The following is a 24,262-nucleotide window of genomic DNA, read 5'->3' on the forward strand; positions in this document are numbered from 1 at the left end:
TTCTATAAATATATATATATATATATATATATAGACACACACACGTAAATTAAAACGTCTTTTCGAAGCGAGCGATGAGATTTCAATTCCGGCTGCCGACAGCTTCTTACGAACGACCGCCAAACAACCTCTTCTTTTTTTTTGTGCCGACACACCCCTACCTCTCCCCTTCCAGGGTCGTTTAAAATGAATGTGGATGTTGCCCTTCTTCCTTTTGGAGATGTCGACGCCGGGTGTTTGTTCGTGATGAGTGAGGTTTTGGGATTATTGCTACCATACATTAGTTTGAGCATTGGGACAATGCTTAAGTGGAGCTACAGGCTATCAAATCCTTCCAACAAATTTGCTAACCGTGGATGTTGGACTGCAAGGGTATCATTTTCGAATGGGACAACATCAACATCATGCGCTTTTTGAGATCTATGAAACCGGACATTTGGTGCCAACTATCATACGATGCACCAAATTTTACTTTTTGTTATCTTTTAAGTTTTATTGTTCCATACTTCTCAAGAATGTAATAGGCTCGCTCTTTTTTGTGCTAAACGTGTATTAGGTGGTTCTTCTGTTTTGATGCAAGCAAACAACGATAGAGAACTTTTATCTATACTTTTAAATTATAGGTCTCTTTTTTGTACACCATAAATGCTTACATATATAATTTATGTATCTTTTTGATATGGTAATGTAATATGCACATTTTCAAGGAATCGCTTGACCTTCAAACCACAAATTGCGAGAAACTACTGCATCGCTCCTCGATCAGGAGATGCTTTTTCATTTTCTTTGGAAGGACTCGAATCCAATTGTCTTGTATTCTTTCTCACAAAGAACCTAAGGGAATTTCCAAAATTGTGGTCCACCACTTCTGTCTGATCATCTATCCATAGGTTCACTAGTGAATTGAGCTAAAACTTAACACCCAGATTAATCCATATAGCATTCCAGAAATAGCTCGAAATTTTCTCATTTTTGGCATATTTGATCTCTCTAAGTAGTGACAACTTAGAAGATAGACTTTATGTCTGAAAATCCTGAAATTATCTTATCTGGGGTTACCATGTGTCTGGTATCAAACTTGTGGCTCTCTTAGACAATCAATGTCAGTCTTGCTGATGCTCTTCTTAACTCTTGCAAAAAAGGTAGTTCGTGCCACTATGTCCTGTATCTTTGTTTAAACCTTATTAGTTCGGAATTCTAGTGAGCCCATAACTCACAAGTCCCAAATGATACTGTTTTAGGGTTTCTAGAATGTGTTTAGGAAGTGGATTTTGCGGGGAGGTGATTATGGAATCGTAAGGGAAGGATAATATAGGTGGTCGACTATGTTTCGAAGGGGATAGATGTCACTCAACGGCTGTTCCGGCTGAAAAACAACATAGAGAACTCCGAAACGGCGAGATATTGGTGACAAGGTGTTGCGTGGGAGCTTAGCCTAAGTGGAAAATTTGTCTTTTATATGCTTAAGGCCGATTTAGTCTTTTATTATTATTATTGTTGGGGATAAATATGCTTATTATGTCTAGGGTTAGGGTTATGCATAAGATTGAGTTGTGAGTCTTAGGTTTAAGTTTTGGAGTGATTTCCTACCTCTCAAATTATAGGAATTGGGAGAGCGCCTACCTCTCGAATAGTAGGTGTTTATTTTTGTATTCTTTTTGAGTTGTTTAAATTATTGAAGAAATGTTGTGTTTGACTTAGTTTGTGTAGAAAATCGTGCCAATTTTGACGTCAGATCATATAAAATTAATATCAGAGCAATTGGGAAGACTTTGATATGATCGCAACACACCAAATGACTACAGTGACTGAATTCCGCGATACATTCACGATTTGAGCTTACGGTCACGTGCGACACGGGATCACGCGTGATATCCTGAGAAGTCTGTGGGGGATCGCGACGAACAGAGCTCGATGCTCCCATCTTTTAGGCTGAGGGGACCTAAAGCTCCCATTTTTTAGGACCGGGTCGATCAGTGCGACAGTTACAAAAAGTGCCATCCAGAAAGCATCAGAGGGATTGCAACGTATAGTGCCCTAATTAAGTGTTGCATTCGTGATTCATATAGCTGGGAAATCTAAGATGGGATTGCGGCTACATGATCCATCTTCTTGTAACTGAATCTAGCGTACAATCACGATAGGTGCTTTCTGGGAAGTGACAATGGGTTTGACGTGATCCGAGAACATTGATTTGATGTACAATTATTATAAGAGATAGCTAAGATTAAAAACTAGCATATTACATGGAACTAACATATGAGTTCGCCTTAATAACGTATCCATAGGGTTTTTTTTTTGTTTTATATTGGTTCAAACATACACATACATTCACACGTGCACTTAAACATACACATATATGCTTAAACATAAACATGCACACTTGTTTAAACACACATTAATGCTTTTAACTTATTCGTATAGCCACATACATACTCTTACATAACCCATTTACGCTCATGTAGTTATATATAACTTAACATACGCACATGCATCTCATGTACACTTACGCACCACAAATGCTAAATAGCGTTGCACACATGAACATTCACACATATTAAAGCATACAAATATACTTAAACATATACACATGCATGAAACACTCATATGCACGGATGCTTACACTTGTTCCCCTTCCTTTCCCTTTTTTTTTAAATTATTTATTTAATTTGTTAGAGAATATTTTTAGATTGGTTAGAGTATTAAGTTAATTGGACTGGAAATGTTTTAGGTTGATTAGACTATTAAATTAATTAGAAAATATTTTAGGATATATAAAATTTTATGCTAATTCAAGAAGATATTTTAGGTTAATATTAATTTGACTAGATAAGATTAAATAGATGACGAGATTTTCGGGTATAAAAATTTTTTGCCTTTGGGATTGAAAAATTTTCTGGAAGAGATGACAACAAAGAAAGTAGATGATTTGGAGAATAAATTGGAGAAAGAGATTAGTCAAATCAGATCTGTGATGGAAGAAATTTCGCTACAAAAGAGGACCGATTTTCTTCCTTGGAGAACCGAATGAAGGACTGATTTGAGAGTATGGGGAAAATTCGAGAGACGTTATAGTTGTTCATTGAGATGCAATCCATGACCCCGCCGACGGCTCAATTTGCAAAACCAAAGGAAATAAGATCGAACGTAAGGAACATGAGGAAAACATCCACTATCACGAGCCCCCTCCCAGGGCTCCAATTAGGGGTCAAGTAGAGATTTCTGATGGAGGCGATTGGGCTGAAATATGGAGAAAAGATTATGTAAGAAGTATGGTGAAACACAAAGAAGAAAGAAGAGAATCAGGGAGGGGATATGGCTTCGATTGAAGGAGGGAGTTTTATTCTCGATATATGGGGAGAAACAAGTTAGAAGATATTGGGGTGGAGATATTAGAATTAGGAAGTTGAAGATGCCGATCTTCAAGGGGGAAGACACACATGGTTGGGTGTATCAATCGGAGTGATACTTCGCGGTGAATAGATTAGATGGGGAGGAGAAACACATGGTGGCAGGACTATGTTTGGAAGGTAAAACTCTAGCCTGGTTTAACTGGAGGGAGGCTAGATATTCGATTCATTCGTGAGAAAAACTCATGAATTGTTTATTATAATGTTTTCGAGTAATTCAAGAAAGAGGCATACACTTGCAATTTTGTGCCTTGGCTTAGGAGGGAACTGCCATAGAATATTGAAGAGATTTGAGCTATTGTCGAATGGTTGAGCGGGATTTCTGAAACAAGATTGGAGGAAAATTTCATGAAGGGCCTAAAACCCAACATACAAGCGTCACTCTCACTATTGAGATTACGGAGATTAAGGGAGATAATGGAGCTAGCTCAAAGGTAGAGGGCAAGAATCAGATGAAGAAGGCCAACAAGAGCAACACTGTACCGAACTGCTACAACTATGATGATACTAAATGCTCAAATAGTAGAAGTTTAGAGGGGGCTGCATGAATGGACTACGACCGGGAGCAACACTCAAGAACCTTATAGAGGCAGGAATTTGGGAGAAAAGCGAACCAATATGTTATGTTTTCAGTGTGATGAGATATTTATCCGACATCGTTGCAAGGATCGAAAATTACAAGTTCTCATAGTGCATGACGAGAAGGCTGAGAATGAAGAAATAGAGATAATTGTGGGCGAGGAGGAACACTCTCACTTTTTCCCACTTTGAGGATAATGTGCTTTGAGGAAGGGGGGGTATTGTTATGTGGATGCCTAATCCAAGGGGCAAATTTGTCTTTTCTATGCCTAAGGGCAATTTATTATTTTATTATTATTATTCTTGTTTGGTATGAATAGACTTGTTATGTCTACGGTTAACGCTATGCATGAGATTGAGTTGTGAGTCTTAGGTTTAGGGTTTGGGAGAGATTTTCTATCTCTCAAATTGTAGGAATTGGGAGTCATCACCTACCTCTCAAATTGTAGGTGTTTGTCATTGTATTCTTGTTGAAGTATTTGGATTGTTAAAGAAATATTGTGTTTGCCTTATTTTTTGTGGAAAAACGTGTGAATTTGACACCGGATTGTATAACAAGGAGGTTCCACCACCTATTCCCGAGAAAGATGTAGACACATCACTTGCAAAAGTAAAGAATACAACACTCCGAAGAGTCAAAAATAGAAAATGTCTCCAAACACAGAAACAATGGCAAAAGTCCCTTAAAAAAACAAACAAACATATAAATAGTCTCTTCTGTAGAAATAAATCTAATTAGAAAAAAAGGAATAGGAAATAAGGCTAGAAGAGAAAAAAATTGCGTTGAGTTTGATAAGGGGGCAGAATATCTCACAAAGCAGCTTTCACGGGCTGGGACTCACGCCCGACCCCATCCCCCGATTGCAGGAGCACAGAATCTGCGGGATTCTGCAGGATGTGGAAGTTAGCTACCGTGTCAGATTTCTGACAAGTTGGTTCTCAGTAGTCTTGGTATATTATGTTTTTGTAGAATCACTTGCTGATACTTCTTTCTCATAAATCTAGGTAGCAAAGCTGACAAAAGACAGTGGGATGGAAAGCTCTCTTCGTCTGGCTGTACATTGGCTCTTTTGCTTGGTTTTCCATGCTTCTCTGAAGGTGAAACAAACTTTTTAAAATCATTTTTGAGTACCGACAAGCTCATCCAGTCTGTTTGGAAGTTTACCAGCTTGGTTGTGCGGGGAGTTTCTGGTAATGAGTCTTCAATCGCATCTATACCCATTATCGAGTTAGCTTCCCTTCTGCTTAGACATGGACAGTATGAAGCCGCTGAGGTGACTTATTTTTATATTCAATAATCTATATATACTAGGCTTAAGTATGATTTTTTTAAGCAACTGACCTGAATCCCCTTTTTTAATAGAATCTATTTCTTATACTAGATGCCTATTCTAATAAGGCAAAGGTGTCCTTAAGTTCTTGGCATGGCGATAGTGGCTTGTGCAAGCGTCTTCATCTTTTGGGGTTTTGCTTACTTATGCGAGCGCATTCTGAAGTAGATGGAGAACTGAAGAAGCATAAAATTCTTGAAGCCGTTCGCTCTCTCTTCAGGTAATCTATTTTATCTCCTTCTTTTTTATTAATGTTAAAATTGTAGCTCGTTATGCATTTTTCAGTTGGTTATGGACTAGATGACCCCCCTTGATTGGGTCTTTTTTGTATGTAGACATCACAAAAATGAAGCCTGTATAAGCTTGGGAACCAGTTTTTATCTTAACATATAAGTATTTGTTTTTCCACAGCTCGTTTTTAGATTTGAGTTCATACTTTTATATGGCATTAATACATTTCGGTACTAATTTAAAAGTGTTAGATTTAATAACGGCGCGGCGTAATCTTATTGAGTAGAAAAACTGATATAAATACATGCTACAAGGGTATAGAAAAGGAAAGATATAGTACCCAATTTTTTTCTAATAACACCCAATAGATATAAGGGAAAGGCATAATATAGAAAATATATATTAAAAAAAAACAGAAAAGGCAACATAATAAATAGAAAAATCTTCTACTAAATCTTATGATGCTTTCTAATAAAAAGTATCGTGACCCTGATGGATTCTTAGCTTTAGAGTATGAATCAAGCCTTGTTCCATTAAAACTGAGGTCTAGTGTGCTTGGTTTCCAGCTCGCCTTAGTATTATGTTAAAAAAATGGTTGTTTTAGCTGATGAGTGAAATTTGAAGGTAAAGCAAGCTGGAGGAGCATTTACTGTTTTTGAATACCCAAGTTGAAATATGGACTTAATGTGAATTCTTGGTAAATGTATCTTTGTTCTGCTGTTCTTCAAAACTTTGACAGAGAGGATGGATGAAGGCCATTACGGTGTCTTTATTTTACTGAAATAAAGAGAGAAGGGAGGCTAATCCCTTCTCTGAATTCTTGAAGAACCAAAGAATATGATAGTTAACTTGCTCCATTTCTCAGTCAAGGGAGCTTTACATGCTCATGAATGGTGGGGTAGGAAGTAGGGCGGTCAAAAATGCTTCTTGTTCTTGAACAACTTGTGTTTGGCCTGATAATAACTCGTGCTCAAATCTTTCATTAAGCGAGTTGAACAGAAATAAAATTTTCAAACTCAAATTATAAATGGGCTGAAAACGAATAACCTTTTGTTCGGTCAGGTTCCGCTCATTTTAGCTCAAACTAAGGAAATTATATTATTATTTATATAATAATATATTCTATATATTTATATCTATGTTTAAATCACCACAGTTGTCATGTTGTTCAGTGCTTTTTATTGTATATAAATGGTGTAGGTTTGAATTCAACGACCTACATCTATTTTTTTAATTAATTTAAATGAGCCAATTCAAGCTGAACACGAGCTAAACATGAAAAAGAATATGTAAATTGAGTTGAACACGAACACACTGTTCACAAGCAATTTTGAACATGAGCCAATTTCAGATAGAAAAAATTTCAAACAAGCCGAACACGAGCCAAGCCTGAGCTTACTCAAGCTTGGCTCGTTTACAACTCTAGTGGGAAGCAGTTAGATGGGAGTTGTTCTTATTTTTATTATTATTGTTTATTATTACTACTATTATTATTATAAATCATAAGAGTTTGCATTTATTGGGGGTGATGGCATGGTGGTGGTCATTGCTTGTTTTATGAGCAATTTTATCTAATTTATAATGAAGTAACTGTAGAAATTGATTCACCCTAAGAGTATAAAAGGCTTAATAAAACTTTATATAAGTATAATAAGACCAATATAAACAACCACATGTAAGTGATGAACCGCTTCATTTATAGCTTCCATTTATGTCAAGGACTAAACCATTATCATTTTTTAAGTATAATGAGCAATCTTTACATGCAGAGAGTTGCTAGCAAAATAAAATATTAATAGATATAGTGACACATTAATTGAAAAAAAAATTAGAAAGAATATTACTGACATGAGATAGTCTCGCTTAGGCGGGAGGGGATGTGGTACTGGAATTTACTTGCCCGTTTGGCCACTCGTTCTTGTGGGCTCTATTTTCTTTTATTTTGAATTAGAATTTGGGTTTAATTGATGTTTTATTATAATTATGTTACTTAGAACCTAATTTCAAAACTTTTTGGGTTTTGTTTCGCGCTAACTTTTATTTTTGTCCCTCTGAGACCAATGATAAAATAAATAGTGGTTCTGGTTATATCTTGTATATTTCTAATGAATCTTTGTCGGTTAACTCAAGTAATAATTCAAATACCTGTGAAAACCCCAATGAATCTAATAATAATAATAATAATAATAATAATAATAATAATAATAATAATAATAGTAATAGTAGTAAGTCTCAAGTCATAAAAGAATATATATATATATATATATAAAAAAAAAACTCATGAAAGTGATGACTCCTTTTCTGAAGGTGATACCCCTATCCTAAGCTTTAAGCGTACGACTATTAGAATTGAGTTGGAACCATTCGATTTTGAAACATCTCAAGAAGAAACTCAAAATACTACAAAACCATTTATTGAAGCCATGCCAAATTCTGCTAAAGATGTTCTGGAAGTCAACCTCTGAAGTGGCAAAGTACTTCCACCACGTGATTTGCCTACAAAAATGACTACACAAGTCATCGTTCCCGATCAACCTACGGTATTTCCACAGCTTATCCTACTTAGGATACTCTTGTAGTGGCTTTGTTTAAAGTTGTTTACAATGTGTTGTCTCTTCTAAGGAAATTACCTACCAAGCTTAGTATTTACAACACCCTTATCTTGTCCAAAGAGATGAGATAGTCATTGATTAAAGCCACAAAGGACCGTAAAATTTATATGCCTAAATTGACATCTGTCACCCTAGATGGAGAAGTAAATCACTTCGATGAAGTTTCCAAACTAACATTCACTAATGATGACCTTTTATTGGGGACAACTGATCCTAACCAACTACTTTATATCAATGTAAACATAGGATAGTTTCGGTTATCCACAGTTATCTTTGATTTGGGTGCATTGGTCAATCTAATGAATTTAAGAACCCTCACATATTTTGATGCAGAAATAAATAAGTGGCAATAAACAAAAAATGTGATTTTCATTAGAAAGGTGAAATACTGCTAGTTTTGATAACTCTCCTACTCAAGATTAGAGTTTTTCAAGCTGAAGCAAAATTTCATATTACAGACTTAGAGATGCGTTTTAATGCTCTCCTTGGAAGACCTTGGCTTCATGAACACTGAATGATGTCATTGTCCATTCACCAATGTATTAAATACTTTTGTAATGGTATTTAATAATGTATTAAAGGTGATCTACAACAATTCTCTCTTCATGAGATTATAATTTATGAAGCTGCAACTTACTATATGCCAAAGAATTAAATTATCTTTTCTATAGAGATACTTGTAATTAAAGACATGGGGAAGAAAGAAAATAAAGAAAAAAGATGAAGTCACAAAAGAAAATTTTGAAAAGGAAGCGACTGAAAAACAAAAATGAAAATGCCACTAAAGTGAAAAAAGAAAAATAAGTGGCAATAACCAAAAAAATGTGAAAAAGAAAAAAAAAGAAATATCATTAAAAGATGAAGATGTACCCTAAGTCATATTCCAAAATTCCTACTTGTTGAAATCCACATGGGGGTGATGGAACTATGAACAACTACTGAAGAAAATTGAATATAAGGAACGAAATCCCTTTTATGTAAATTGACTTAGAATCCAATTCAGAGTATGAGTCAGACATTGTAGGATAATCTGCTCTCTAGGAGAAATCTTTGGAATAGGCAATACATAAAAAGGAAGAACAACTGCAAATAAGGCCAAATTTGAGTCATTACTATATGAGAAGATCAACTAGTATGTTCATACTTTAAATCTAACATCGCTATCTTCAGAGACTGTGGCTACATAAGCTAAGGTTACTTCCCAATTAGATGGCTATCAAAGAAAAAATTCTATCAAGGGTCTTCTTCTTCAAGCTTGAAATGTAAAGTAAAACTTGAAGACAACGATTCTAATGAATTAGGGAATTACCCTTTGATTGTTATTCACCTAGTGTTCCTAAATTGGTAAAACAAGATTTGATACTACATATTTAGCCTAAAAAGCAATAACACCACTTTGCAGACCTTCGGGGCACTGCATATAAAAGAGATAAGACATGAGGCCGTGTAGGGTTCACTATCACCAATATGTCCATAAACTTTGGATGATTTGAATGACTTTCCAGTCAAGGATATACCCCTTAAACGTGAAGAAGAAATTAAATAATTATTAATGAGTTAAAAGATGTGAATCTGGAAACTAATGGTAATCTTAAGCCAACTTTTGTAAGTTCTCCTCTAAATGTGCAAGAAACCTCTCACCTACTCAAATTACTTGTGGAGTATAAAAAATGGTTTGCCTGGAGTTATGAGAGATGTTAGAATTATCTCCTGAAGTGCAGTTCATAAATTAGAAATACAAATTGGTGTTATAAAAGTCAAACAAGCTCCTATATGAACGAGATTAGAAATCAAAAATCAAGCAACCACTGAAATTAAAAATTTGATTGAATCTGGTTTCATCCAAGAGAAGAAGTATCCCAATTGTTTGGCTAGTGTCATACCAGTCAAGAAAAATAATTACCAAATTCGTGTATGCATGAACTTTCGAGACTTAAATAATGTGTGTCCTTAAGATGAATTTCCATCGCTCGTTCCAGATTTAATGGCGGATATTGCCTCAACGCACGTGATATTCATGTTTATGGATGGTTCTTCGAGTTATGATCAAATCAAAATAGTTTTAAAAGATGAGAAAACTACTGCATTCCAGATGCCGATCAGAGTTTATTGTTATGCGATTATGCCCTTCGGTCTGAAAATTGATGGTTTCACATATCAACAAGCCATGAAAAATCTTTGATGAGCTTATAGTTGAATAAGTTGAGTGCTATGTTGATGACTTGATCATTAAAAGTAAAGGAAAAAGTTAACTTATATGACTTGAGAATTGTATTTGAATGATAATGTCTATATATTCTTAAGATAAATCCCTTAAAATGTGTCTTTAGCATACCTTCTTTCAAATTCTTATAGTGTGTAGTACGACATCATGAAATCGAGATAGATCCAGAGAATATTAAGGTGATATTATGAATGTCGCTACCTAAAAATCTAACCCAATTAAGATCATTTTAGGGTATGTTTGCATATCGGGTATGCTTTATCTCTAAAATCTCTAGCATATGTCAACTATTTTCTATGTTGACTAAAGAAGACACCAAATTTGTTTGCAATGAGAAGTGTCAAAAAGCTTTTGAAAATATAGAACAATACTTAATAATCCCTCTAGTATTTGCGGCACCCATCCCGAGCCGACCATTAATACTATACACTACTCCTCTAAACAAATCCCTTGGTGCTTTATTAGCTCAGGTTAATGAGGAGAGAAAGGAGTATGCATTATATTACTTGTCATTAACTAATACCAGTAAAAAAGAATCCTACATAACCCACCTTGCTCCAACCTTAACCCTAACTTTAAATTTTCAAAAGTTGTACTTTCATTTTCCAGAAAAAAACCTAAATTTTCAAAAGCTGTACTTTCTGTTTCCAGAAAAAATTTCACCATTATTCCGATCATGAAAAATCGAAGTCTTGACATACCTTGGATCTACAACCCAACAATCATCAAAACCCTAACTAGGAGAAAATGACATCATTTGATAAGGAGAAACCCTCAATGAAATGTTCATGAGAACACTATTCAGGACTTACAACATGAAAGCCTCCAACAAAATCAAAGATTTGTCTCCTTTGAGAGGAAACAATCTGGATAGGTCACCTATGACCACACGGTGACTTACCAGATTGAGAGGAAGAAGTGAACAACTTTCTTCAGAATGTTCAGTGATGATGTACTACGACGCCAACTATTTGATTTTGAATATTGAAATAAAAGTTAAGAATTTAGGTTGAAGATTGACTTGCTAGATTTTGACAGTCGCATGGATCAAAAAGAATTTATCGACTAGCGCCAGAGAATGGAATGAGTATTTGAGTACAAGAACTTTCCACGTGACAAAAAGATCAAGCTAATCGTCAGTTAAAGAAGAAAGATTTCTTGTGGTGAGAGAACTTGAAAGAGAGATGCACACAAATATCTTCCATTGTATTATCGATATGATATATTCATAAAACTTCATAACTTGCGCTAGAGATTTTTTTCTAGAGTACACATCTGAATTTGATCAACTTGTGTTGAAATGTGAGTTGGTGGAGGGAACACATGGTGACAATGTATCTTGTAGGTCTAAAATTAGCTATTAGTATTGTAGTAAAGCTGCAGCCATTTTCGTTCTTATTCGATGTATAGACTCTAGCCTTGAAAATGGAAAAGCAACATTGTCACTAGGTGACCACCACATCATATAAATACCTTAGGATCAGGTTGCAAGAGTATACCTAATGGAGTGGCTAGGTTGACCCCGTCAGAAGAGAAACTAATTCAAAGTGGAGAAAAAGTGAAGACTCTAGCCTCAAAATCAACCATATTCATCCTTATTCGATGTATAGACTTTAGCCTTGAAAATGAAGAAGCAGCATTGTCACTAGGTGACAATCACATCTTATAAATATTTCAGGATCAAGTAACAAGAGTATACCTAATGGAGCAACCAAGTTGACCTCGCCGCAGGATAAACTAATTCAGAGGATAGAAAAAGTGGAGCTTCCAAGTTGACCTCGCCGCAGGATAAACTAATTCAGAGAATAGAAAAAGTGGAAACTACCAACACTCACAATTGTGTGCCAGTTAGAAAGTATTTCAAGTGTCTCATTGTCAAAACAAAAGTATACTTAAGGGTGTTCTATCTCACCGAGTATGGAGCAATGAAATTTTAGACAGTGACACGAGATATTGAAGTAGGTGATGAAGCAAAAAAAAGTACCAAATTTCAGTCGACGAGGGAGAGATGCCACTAATATGATAGTTCCTTCAAACTGAGCCCATACGATAGCAATAGTTGCTTCATCACAACATATTTTGTAGTTGTTGCACAGTGAAGGAAAAGTTGGGCAACCTCATTATAGACAGAGGTAATTGTAAAAATGTGGCTTCTACACAAATGATTGATAAAGGAGCTTCGCTGCTCAGAAGCATTCTCTGTCATATTCTTGGCTTAGGTTGAAGAAGGGGTGTAAGATCAATGTTGATAGAAGATGTCTCGTTGAGTTTTAATTCAGTGATAAGTTCCGGGAGCAAGTTTGGTGCAATGTGATATTTATGGATGCGTGTCTAGTCCTCTTAGGTTGTCCTTGACAGAATGATCGTTACACATAAAATAATGGATATAAAAACACATTCTTTCACCAAAGATGGGAAGCACTTTTTTACTTGTCCTGGAAGGAATCCTAAGTGTTTAAGGATGTGGTGACATGAATTATCTTTTTGCAGGCTTTGATCAAAACACCAACAGGACTGACATTGGTTGTCTAAGAAGGAGATGAATTTGAGAAACTGATACTAAATACAGGGTAGCCCCCACTGAGGTTTGTCCAACATGTCATTGCTTCAAACAGAGATGAGGAGTCTCTGAGCTATCTTCGTAATATTCCATGGTGTAAGTTGGGCACTAAGTTCTAGTTTAGTTCAGTAGCTCACCTACGAACAAATGACCATATAGGAGTGGTGAACCACAAATTTGAAAATCTTCTCAGGTATTTTGTGGGAAAGAATATCTGACAATTCAAGTTTTCTCAGAGATGAAGAAGCCTCTCATAATCAAGAGAATGAGTCAAGGGCATCCCACAAGAGCCACGTGATTAGTTTCCTCATATGAATCGCTAAAACTTAAATTTAGATATTTTATACTTATTGACAGATTGACCAACTTCTTTATAATAACCTATCTTATAAAATTGAGAATTTGAAATCTAACTTCTTATCTTCCTAATGAATAAGAGCAATCATATTTTGAAATTTAACTTACTCTAGATTTAGTCTTAATTACAAATGCTTAATCCATCTTTTATGATATCTAAGATAAAACTTGATTGCCCTGATGTGTTAAAATGAAAGGATCAAATTAACTTTGACAATATTATATGACTTACGTGCTCTTATTCCGTGAGGAATATATATGATCAAACATCACAGTTGAATAAAAATAAAATTTTCATTTGGAGTAGGATATTGCAATTGCATAATTTCTTTATAAAATTTCATACTACTTTATCTTACGTGGGTCGAAAGATGATAAAGCTTATAGCAGCTTCTTGGTTACCCTGTTTAGTGGAGAACACATTTGTATCGATAAATTTTTTTGTTACTGAATTTGACAAGTACAAAAAAACGAATATGGAGTTGTTTAGCGGCGAAGCTTCTCTTGATTATTTGTGCAAACTCCTCTCGCACAGATATGTAGCTACCTAAGAAAAGAATCATCCAATCATTAAGTCATTAACTAGATATATATTCTTAGAAAGTACAAATATCACAATGGTATAATTTTTGTCAATGATCTTGGACGAAGCTATGCAATTAGGGTACCTATCAAACATTCAACATAGGAAATTTCTGTGTTGAGGCCTTCAAAGCATTTCTAAGTGCTGCAAAATCGGATAAACAATTTTATGCACTAGGAGAACTAACATATCGATGTTACTTTAGCTACCGTGCTGTGGATTTTGCTTTGATGTAATAGACAGGCTTGTCTAGTTTGTGCAAGAATTACTGGTGGTGGCTCAGATGGTATTATATATGGGAGGAACAAGTTTCTAATCAGAATACCAAGTATCAAAATCTAACTCACAAATCCAGGAAGGTTATAGCTTTTGAGGAAGGTGATTGTGGTGCGGATTAGATTGAACAAGGGTAGGTTTCTTGTAGGGTAGCTTGTGAAGCTCAAGCCTATAACTTTTTTTCCATTCAGGATCGCCAGTAAGATTAATAATAATATTTATAAGATTGATATACCAAGAGATCACAATATTTCAGCTACTTTCAATGTTGTTGATTTGTCACCGTACTATGAGGATGTTAATGCTTTCGGAGATAAAGATGAAGCTCTCCCACCTGGGGAGAATGACGTGGAATGTGAATCGTGTCCCGGAATGGGTGCGAGAGTCCATCCTATATAGAGATTGGTCCAAGAGTTAGGGTTGTTTTGTGGCTCTATGTTATATTTGTTTGCTTTAGGACTGTTAGAACAGTTTTGTTTGGTTTTATTATTTGTTGTGTTGAGATTTCTCTCAGATTTCTTATCGTAGGAGTGTTGTATTATTTCTCTGCTCAAGTGGCATGTATGTAGCTTGATTGGAAATAGGTGCTGAATCCATGGAGTTTGTGTCATGCCGAAAAGTCACCAAACGCATTTTCTTGCTGTTCATACTCAAGATAGCCACCGTTGGCGTCATTCTCTTGTTGTTTTCCGTTTGTGCAGCCCCCATTGGCTTTCATACTCCACTTACTGGTGTTGGCTTCCCATCCTTGCTGATTTAAACTACAAGACAACAATTATCTCCCTATTTAATTCCCAAATCCTATTCTATCTTAGATTTTTTATCCTTAAACACCTACTAGGAATCCTAGAACGATGTCAACCTAGGTCTAAACATCGATGGGATTATGTTTGAATTAAATCTATTCTACCTTATCAATGACAAACTCGGAGCCCAAAGAGGGGCTGGTGTTTTTCTTTTTTACTTATTAATTTTCCTTTTCCTTTGGATTTTCATTTTTTAATTTTTTTATTCTTTTTATTTTTTTATTTGAGAAGTCAAAATTTTGCAATTTTGTGAAGGTAAACTAATACACAGCTTTTCTTTTGTCTCGCTTGGAAAAGATTTTCAAAAAAAAATTTTATTGTATGCTGGCTGACATTAAAGAAGTTGAAATTTATATAAAGCTGCACATTTTGCAGCTTACTATAATTTCTCTTCATCTCAATTTTGAAGTATCAGGCTGTTAGTCTAATGGTAAAAATTTGTAACCTTTTCAAGTGCTAGAAGTATTGTAAGACTTCTACCATGAGGCTTAAGCATATGCGTTTTGGAGAGTTTCTTACAATTACTTTCATTATTGTTATTTTTTTTGTTGGAATTTCTGGCATCATTTCCTTTCTCACAAAATTCTAATTATTATGCAGAGCTGCATCTTTCCCTGAAGCGTCACAATCTTTGCAAAATCTCTATGCGGAAACAGGTTTCTTATATTCTGGTATATTCTTGTATGCTCAATTTTTTAACTAGTGGCTGATGTATATGATATAACACCAACACTGAATCCTTTAATTTTTTAAGGTGAATCTGAATCTACAGCTTTGTGGAGGCTTCATTATTATCAATGGGCAATGCTTATATTTGATCAACATGCTATGAGTGAGGGCGCTTGTCAATTTGCTCTTGCTGCTTTAGAACAAGCTGATGAAATTATTGCACTGAATGATGGCAATATGGATGATGAATTTACTCCTGAACTTGCCTCTACAATCCGTGGCCAATTGTGGGCAAATGTCTTCAAGTTTTGTTTGGATCTCAAGAATTATAGGGATGCTTATTGTGCCATAGTTTCTAACCCAGACGAGGATAGCAAATATATATGTCTTAGGCGGTTTGTCATCGTTCTCTGTGAGCATGGTGCCACCAAGGTTGTTTCTTTTTCCTCCAACTAATGTTGCAAAATCTGTTCTTGCTTGTTTTTTGTTAACTTTAAAAATGTGTGGATATATAGTTTCTGTGAAGTGATTGTACATTTACATAAGCTTGCCTTCTTAACTACATGCATATACCGTTGTTTATTTCCCTTGAAAAACACTTTTTTTTTTTTGGCTGAGGTCAATTTTAACCTAAAAACCTAAAATACAATAAAATTTGCTAGAAATGTATGATTGGTTAATCACACACCCAGTGTTTGTTTTCCTTGTGAAGGCTGTGTGGATGTAGTTTTTTATATATGCAGCTTTAACTACTCATTGTAGCAACAAACTATTTTCAAAGTATGTCTGAGGCTCTTTTTTTGCTTTAGTGCACAAAGCTAAACAGCATTTTACAAACTAGATATTTTTGACTTACATATCATATATGCATATGTTGTGTGATAATAGTTATTCATACAGTCAAACTTAAATCACATTTGATAATATTTTTTAATAAGTACAAGAACTTAAGTCCCCCAACTTTTCAGTAAGTGACTAATTTATTTCCAGAGTTTTAAAGTGCTTCAAATTAGTCCAAAAATATTGAAAATTGATCCAAATTGGCCCTTAGGCCAAATTTAATGGTTAAGGTTAACATCAACCATTAACTTTAATCGGTCTTTTATGAATAAAATTTTAAATAAATTTTTTTTTATTATTACTCTATTTTCATATATAATAAATTATTTAAATTTATGAATGAAGTTAAACATTTATTTCATGAAGTAAATAATTATATTTGCATTAAGTCATGACTAATTGTTTTGTAAACTAATTAATAATTATTAAAATTTTATTAAATTAATTAATGTTTAATATGTTATTTTCTATTAATTAATTACTAAATAGTTACATTTATTATTTTTCTAATTCTAATTACTTGTAACTTATTAATTACTTATTAATTATTATTATTTAATTAATTAAGTAAAAAAAATCAACTTAATTTAAAGCCACTTGAAACCCGCTTGTTATCTCTCTATCTCTCGATTTCGTGCAATTCCATCGTCTTCATGATTGAACCCTAACCATCGCCTTCGTGACCGAGCCCTCACGATATAGTCATGATTAGAGCTAGCTAGGAAGACAGGACTGCGGCATATGATGACCTCTAAAACCCATCTTTCTCCTTTTGCTCCACTCCTACCTTAAACCAAGGCGACCCTCGTCTTTCTTCCCCTTTATCCCACCCACCTTCTCGCGCTTTGCTTCTCTAAATCTCGTAAATCCATCTTGTATTGAGATTTTTAAAGTCTTACATTTAACGCATAAAAGAGGTTTTATTTGACCAGTTTACTCTCATTTGGCCCGTAACATCATTAAATTAAATGGGAAATTTAATATAGGACAAATTTAGATCAATTTTCAATAATCTGGGACTAATATGGATTACTTTAAAACTCTAGGATTAAATTGGTCACTTGTCGAAACTCAGGGGACTATTTTGGGTATCTCATCTAGTGGAAGAGAATGTAGAACCAATGGAAATGACTCAATGATTACAAGAAATAAGAGAAAAGAAATGTTTGTGCGTAGTCATTGTGGTTGATTTTGAGCTGAATCATGAAATTGGAGCCGAGATATTATTTTGAGCTGGAGCCAAATGTGCAGCACATGATGTGATGTGGAGAACAATTGCAACACATTTAATTAAAAAAAAGCTTGTTCTTCATAGACAAGTGATGCATAGCTCCATTGCATCCCTTTTCTTCATTTCATTTTGGTTGTTAACTATGCTTTTAATAAATATCAAAGATTGTAATAAACGAACAATAACAGTTACTTCATTCCCGCCTTTTATTTTGGCTTGCTTTATAGTTTTGAAGAAAAAAAAAGCTATTGAACATTACTCTCCATGGGCATTGAATGAAGTGCAAAGAGGTAAAATTTTTATGCTTGTTGGCATGCTTATCAATCCTTAATTTGAATTTCATTGGTTTAGTGATTGGAATTCTCTTTTCGGTGGCGGGTTTAGTTATTGTGGCAAGCAAATTTCATATGAATGCATGGGAAAATTTGTGTTTATGAACATCATCCTAAACCCTATCTTTGTATGGATCTTCATGCATTTGGTAATATTATCCTTATGTGGTGGAGAAGGCTTCCTAAGATAAGGGTAATATTGATTAGTGGTACTAATAAATAAGATGTTTGATGTATAAATGTTTTCATCAATAGTTTTTGTTTAGTAATGATATTTCTATCCATAAGTTTTAATTTGAATATGTGTTGAACAAGCTTGCAACATAATCCATTTCATCATAAGCATTTAATCTTTTAAGAGAAGTGTCATTTTATATGGTTTTATAACTTTATTTACATCATTGTTATCATCTTGGAGTTGATCTTATGTAATCGTATTTTTCATTTGTTTGAATTCTATTTTTCAATAATATTTTTGGACGAATTTTAATCGTGTTACTTTTTTTGTCTACTTTTGTTTCTTTCATAACTTTCCTATAATGTAATTTTCATATTAAACATATCATTTCTAAGGGTTTCATCGAGTTTTCTGGTCATTTTGGGTCTATGTCGACATAAAATTGCTCTGTCCGATTCAGACTCAAATATTAAACTTGCCAGAAAAATTAACTCGAACCCAATCCATTTTCACCAAATCACCCGAGCTTGAACAACCCATTTAATATATGCATAAAAGCTATTCGGGTCAAATTTGGTTTAATTTCAAGTTAGTCTAAAATTGGTGGGTCAAATTCGTGTTAATCTTAGGTTGTTGGTTCAGTATCGAGATTAGAACATATCCTAAAAATAGTAAGGAAAATAGTTTCAGAAAGGAAACTACCTAAAACCAACAAAAATAATTGATACCAAACTGAAATAACAAAAGTAAATCTAATATTGAAATGTATGCATCTGTGGAGATGGTCTTTCGAGTGACCTAGTAGAATCTGTTATACAAAAATATCAACAAGTGAGTTTAACAAATCAAAATCAATAAATAATCACTATTTACTAAATCATAACTGATAAAGTAGTGTGCATGTAGTTTGAATAAGGGAACAAGAAAATTTACTTGTGTATATAAAATAACTGAGGCAAAAGAGTTATTAAAAGTATCGTAATGCCTGGATAATAATATGAATATGCTCAATCATTTTAATAAAATATGTAATAATTGTTAGTCACTTTCATGTATTTCAATGCATTTATTTTTAATCCAATCAAGTCTTATTTGTGTTTGAATTATCAGTCATTTATTAGTTAATTTCAATTTGTTTTATATCTATATCGTCGTTATTATCAGACATCCTGGAATCGGGAAGATAAATACAAACCAAATAAACTTGGATGATTTTGTGCAGTCAAGACTGTAAGGTCATTCCAAGTGAGAATTTAAGTAGCCAACATCGTTTATTAGTTCTAGATTTTAAGATGAAGAGTTGTAAAATAAAGAATACTAGGACTCATCATCGTAGAATTAGATGAGGGAACCTAAAAGAGACAAATAAAATTATTTTTATGAGTAAAATTTAATATTTTAAAATTTGGGATGTTCATGAAGAAATAAATGTTTTTGTGCGATAAAATAACACACACTATTAAACAAGTAGCAAAATGTGTGCTTGGAGAATCAAAATAAAAAGTTTTTATAAATAAAAATAGTTAGTGGTGGAATAATAATGTGCAAGAAAAGATAAAATATAAGAAGTTATGTTATAAAAATTGAGAACTGGAAAAAATATCAAACGACCAGCTGAGAGTCTAAAAAAACAATCCGTGACGCTAAAAATTTTGCTTTTAATGATCTTTATAATAGATTAAATACTAAGAAGGGTGAAAAATATATGTATAAACTAGCCAAAAAAAGAGAGAAGAAAAGTAAAGATTTAACTCAAGTAAAATGTATTAAAGATGAAAATCAAAAATTACTTTTCTTAGAAAAGGATATTCAACATAGGTGGGTGAGTTATTTTGATAAACTTTTTAATGAAGTTTCTGAAAATATGATCGACCTTAGTGATCTTAATATCATGAATAATAATAAAACGTTTTATTTTTGTCGTCACATTAATAAAAAAAGAAGATGATGAGGCTTTAAAGAAAACCAAGGGTGGAAAGTCAGTAGGACCTGACGATATGCCCAATGAAATGTAAGTTTCTTGGCTTACTAAATGCTTTAATATTCTTTTAAAAATTAAGAAGATTCCTGAGTAGAGGAAAAGAGTATTTTGATCCTTTTTTTTGAATGAAGGGCAGGTCTACTATGGAAGCTATACATTTATTGAGAGGTTTGATGGAGAAGTTCAGAGATAATAAGGAGAATCTACATTTGATTTTTATTGATTTAGAAAAAGCTTACGATAAGGTTCCAAGAGATATCCTTTGGAGAGTTCTTGAGAAGAAAAGTGTTGATATGACTTATATTAAAGTCATTAAAGATATATATACTAGAGCTGTTACTTGTGTTCAAACTGAAGGAGGATTGACTATTTCTGTTGGATTACATCAGGGACCCATATCTTTTTGCTTTACTTATGGATGGTTTTACTGGACATCTACAGGAGGATGTACCTTGGTGTATGCTTTTTGTTGTTGATATTCTTCTCATGGATAAAATGAGAGGGAAAAACTTGAATTATGGAGGTCTACATTAGAGTCTAAAGGCCTTCATTTGAGTAGAACTAAAATTGAATGCATGGAATGTAATTTTAGTAGTAATAGCTCTAGTGACAGAAGTGTGACTTTGGGTGATCAAATTATTAAAAGGTGTGAACGATTTAGATATCTTGGGTCTGTTGTTCAAAGCGATGGTGATATAGATGTGGATGTTAATAGTAGAATTCAAGTTGGTTGGTTGAAGTGGAGGAATGTTTCGGGCCTTTTGTGTGATAGAAAAGTATCGCTTAGACTGAAAGAAAAATTTTATAAGACGGTGGTGAAACCTGCAATGTTCTATGGCGTTGAATGTTGGCCTTTAAAAGAGAAGCATAATAATAAGTTAAGTGTTGCCGAGATGAGAATGATTAGGTGGATGAGTGGCTTTACGCTTAGAGACACAATACAAAATGAATATATTCATGATAGGGTTGGTGTTGCTCCTGTGACAGACAAAATTAGAGAAAGTCTTCTTAGATAGATTTAGATGGTTTGGTCACATTAAACGTCGACCATCTGATGATCCGATTAGGAGAGTAGATGTTTTAGATTTGACTTGTGTTAAGAAGGCAGGGGTAGACCTAGGAAGACTTGGGCTTATGTATAAAAAATGATCTTAATTTACTCGAACTAAATGAAAATGTGACACTAAATGTGACACTAAATAGGACGCAAAAAAGGATTCATGTAGCCGAGCCCACGTAGTGGGATTAAGGCTTTGTTGTTGTTGTTGTTGTTGTTGTTGTTGTTGTCAGTCTGTGGTCCTACCAACCGCATCCAAAAAGATTCCACCTACTTATCATTGTACACAAATATACATTTACAAATTCAATATGTAATTATTTAAATAATGTGACTAATACATTTACTTTTTCAAGAATGATAATAGCATGACATAAATCTACTTGTATTTCATAGGAGTGTTGTGCCAAAAAAAAAATATTTCAATAGGAGAGTTAAATCTAATATACAAGAAGTTGTGCATAAATAAGATAGGACAAATAATCATTTTATTACGAGCAATAGAAGAATCTTATATCAGATGTTTAGTAATATAAGTGCAATAAGATTGACAAATCTACCTAAAAAAGAAATAATTAGAAATCTGATACAAGTAGCAAGCTCAACACTCCTAACAGCAAAATGATACATTTATACCTAATAAATAACAGTTATTTACCTCAAAAGAAAACATGAAAACTCCAATATTATTAGTAGTTCAATGAACATCTATTAGCAGTTCTTATATTGATCTGACTCCGAAATGTTAACTATTTTGCTATTACATGTGTTAAAATTGATTATTTATTAGTTATATATAACCTGACAGACATATTATCATTATTATTATTATTATTATTATTATTTATTTTAAATCATTGCCATTATATTTTTTTTCTGAAAGAAAGTATGAACCTAACTAAAATTAACTCTAACTTTATTTATCATAATAATCAAATAATTAAAAATAAATTTGATCTAGAGAGATATATAAGGCTATAAATGAACTAATAAAATTGCACTCAAGAAAAAAATAATGGAAAAATGGGAGAAGAGTAGACATACAACTTGTTTGATTAGTCAATGGATGACAGTGGAGACTCGATGGCTGTTGTCAAGTAGGAAGAAAGTGGAGTGAGGTGGCAGCTACAAACTTTAGAGGAAAGGACTAGAGAGATCCAATGGCTAGAATGGGGAGTTTTGTGATGCTGTATGATTGGTAGCCAATAAATAGAGAAGAGAGGCGGTGGGTGAATGCAGGGGAAGGTTGATTCGCATTAGTTGGGTGAATCGGAAAGGCGAAGAGCAAAAAAGGAATGAGAATCCCATCGTGCGCAATCAGGGAGGAAGAAGCAATGTAGGAAAGGAAAAAAGAATCGTGTGATTCACATGTAGCTAAGAGTTGTGTGATCAGCTGCTCGACCGAGGTAGGAATGTTGGAGGCAAGAGCGATTGTACTTGTGTCATTCACATGCCATAACGGGTGGATTATTTGGCTTTTTCAGATAAGAGTCCTCGTTCTTGCTACTGAAGCTCTTCTTTTACATACCACTGATTCTGGAGATTCAAATGATGGCTGAGTGTGACACTTCTTTTAGTGCACATGCCAAAGCTTCATTAATTATCATTGTCATCCGCTCATTCAGATCTTTCATCAACTGCACATTGAAATTCCTCATGCTTTTCATGTTGATTGACTGGTCTCTGTGATTTGGTTTGTCGTAAACAACTCTATTTTAGTTTGTGACATGATACACGCTTGTTGCACCAAAAAGGATATCAGTTCTTGATATGTTCATTTGTTATGCCACTTAGAAAAAAGTTATGTGAGAAGAGAACTAATGAATGAACATATATTAGAGGGGGCAGATGGAATGCCCTCATAATTTTTATTGCTCTTAGTTTAATGATTATTGGGTTTAAGCTCTTCCAGATTAGTCTTTTCGAAAGAATTCTCACTAAAGAGCCCTCCTATATTTTATGTTGGTTGTCTCTATTTGTTGGTTGAGCTTGCTTGAGGTTTGTTATGTATAACCCTACTTAAAAAATAAAATGTACATTGTACAATATATAAAATAAAGTATGGAACAAAGTAGCCGAAAGTAGCCTGTATATCTTGTCAGCCTATTCAATACTGGGGAGCCTTGTCAGCCTATTCAATACTGGGGAGCAATGATCAAGTCGATCTAATTTATTGGGGAGAGCTTGCCGCTAAATATGTTGTGTATGAGTGGATGAGCTGACTTGTCAATGTCTAGTTGAATTGAGTGGTTGATCAGCTTGGCTCGGCTGTCGTGCTGCCGGCTGGTCAATTTGGTTAGTTGACCTATAAAATGAACTTATAGCTGTGCATATAATATTATGTCCATGGTCTAGCATGTCCTACTTTTACACATATGTTTTCTTGGTGTGTTTGTGTCGTGTTATATATGTACTTGTGTCTGTGCCCATGATTCATGGGTGTAACTATTTATTGTAGATGATTTTTAGGTTTGCTGTATCGTTATGATCAGAATTTTCTAAATGTTTTTCCTTGTTGTGATCGTTTGAGCATTACTTTTAGCAGTTTTGTTTCAAGTAAGAGTGGTAAAGGACTTCGCCCTTTGAGAGAGGTGCAACAAGAATGTAGCAAACTAGATATGTATTAGACCTACCATGCTTGTTTTTTTCGTCCTTAAGATGGTTGCTTTGACTCTTTTCTTTTTTTCTTGATTTCTTCCCTTCTCTCATCATCCTAGTTCTTTTTCTATTCTTCCTTCCTCTTGCTTTGCAATGGATCTAGTCGCCCTTCCTCTCATAAATTTGGTAAATGTGAGAGTGAAGAGAGAGAAGAAAAGAAGAATAGCTACAGAAAATGAAGGCATCAATTTGACACTTGAATCATTACTCATTATAAAGTGGCTTAAATATTAAGTATATAGAAAAATTGAGTACAAAAAATTTAAATCAAAACAAATTTTAAAAGAGTCGCATAAAAATTTGATAAGATGTGGATCTATGGAGAATTGAAAGAGGTGGCCTCAAAT

General features: G+C 34.0%; 1 protein-coding gene across 1 annotated transcript in view; it reads left to right on the top strand.

Moving 5' to 3' along the window:
* Positions 1 to 24,262, top strand: part of LOC110026114 (nuclear pore complex protein NUP160) — an 83,552-nt gene that overhangs the window by 39,527 nt on the left and 19,763 nt on the right. Inside the window, exons 14-17 of the mRNA XM_020726915.1 lie at positions 4,995 to 5,263; positions 5,353 to 5,540; positions 15,570 to 15,640; positions 15,724 to 16,070. Of these exons, the coding sequence (XP_020582574.1) occupies positions 4,995 to 5,263; positions 5,353 to 5,540; positions 15,570 to 15,640; positions 15,724 to 16,070 (875 nt within the window). The remainder of the gene's footprint in view (positions 1 to 4,994; positions 5,264 to 5,352; positions 5,541 to 15,569; positions 15,641 to 15,723; positions 16,071 to 24,262) is intronic.

Source organism: Phalaenopsis equestris, unplaced genomic scaffold, assembly GCF_001263595.1.
Source record: "Phalaenopsis equestris unplaced genomic scaffold, ASM126359v1 Scaffold000352, whole genome shotgun sequence".
Classification (NCBI taxonomy): Eukaryota; Viridiplantae; Streptophyta; class Magnoliopsida; order Asparagales; family Orchidaceae; genus Phalaenopsis; species Phalaenopsis equestris.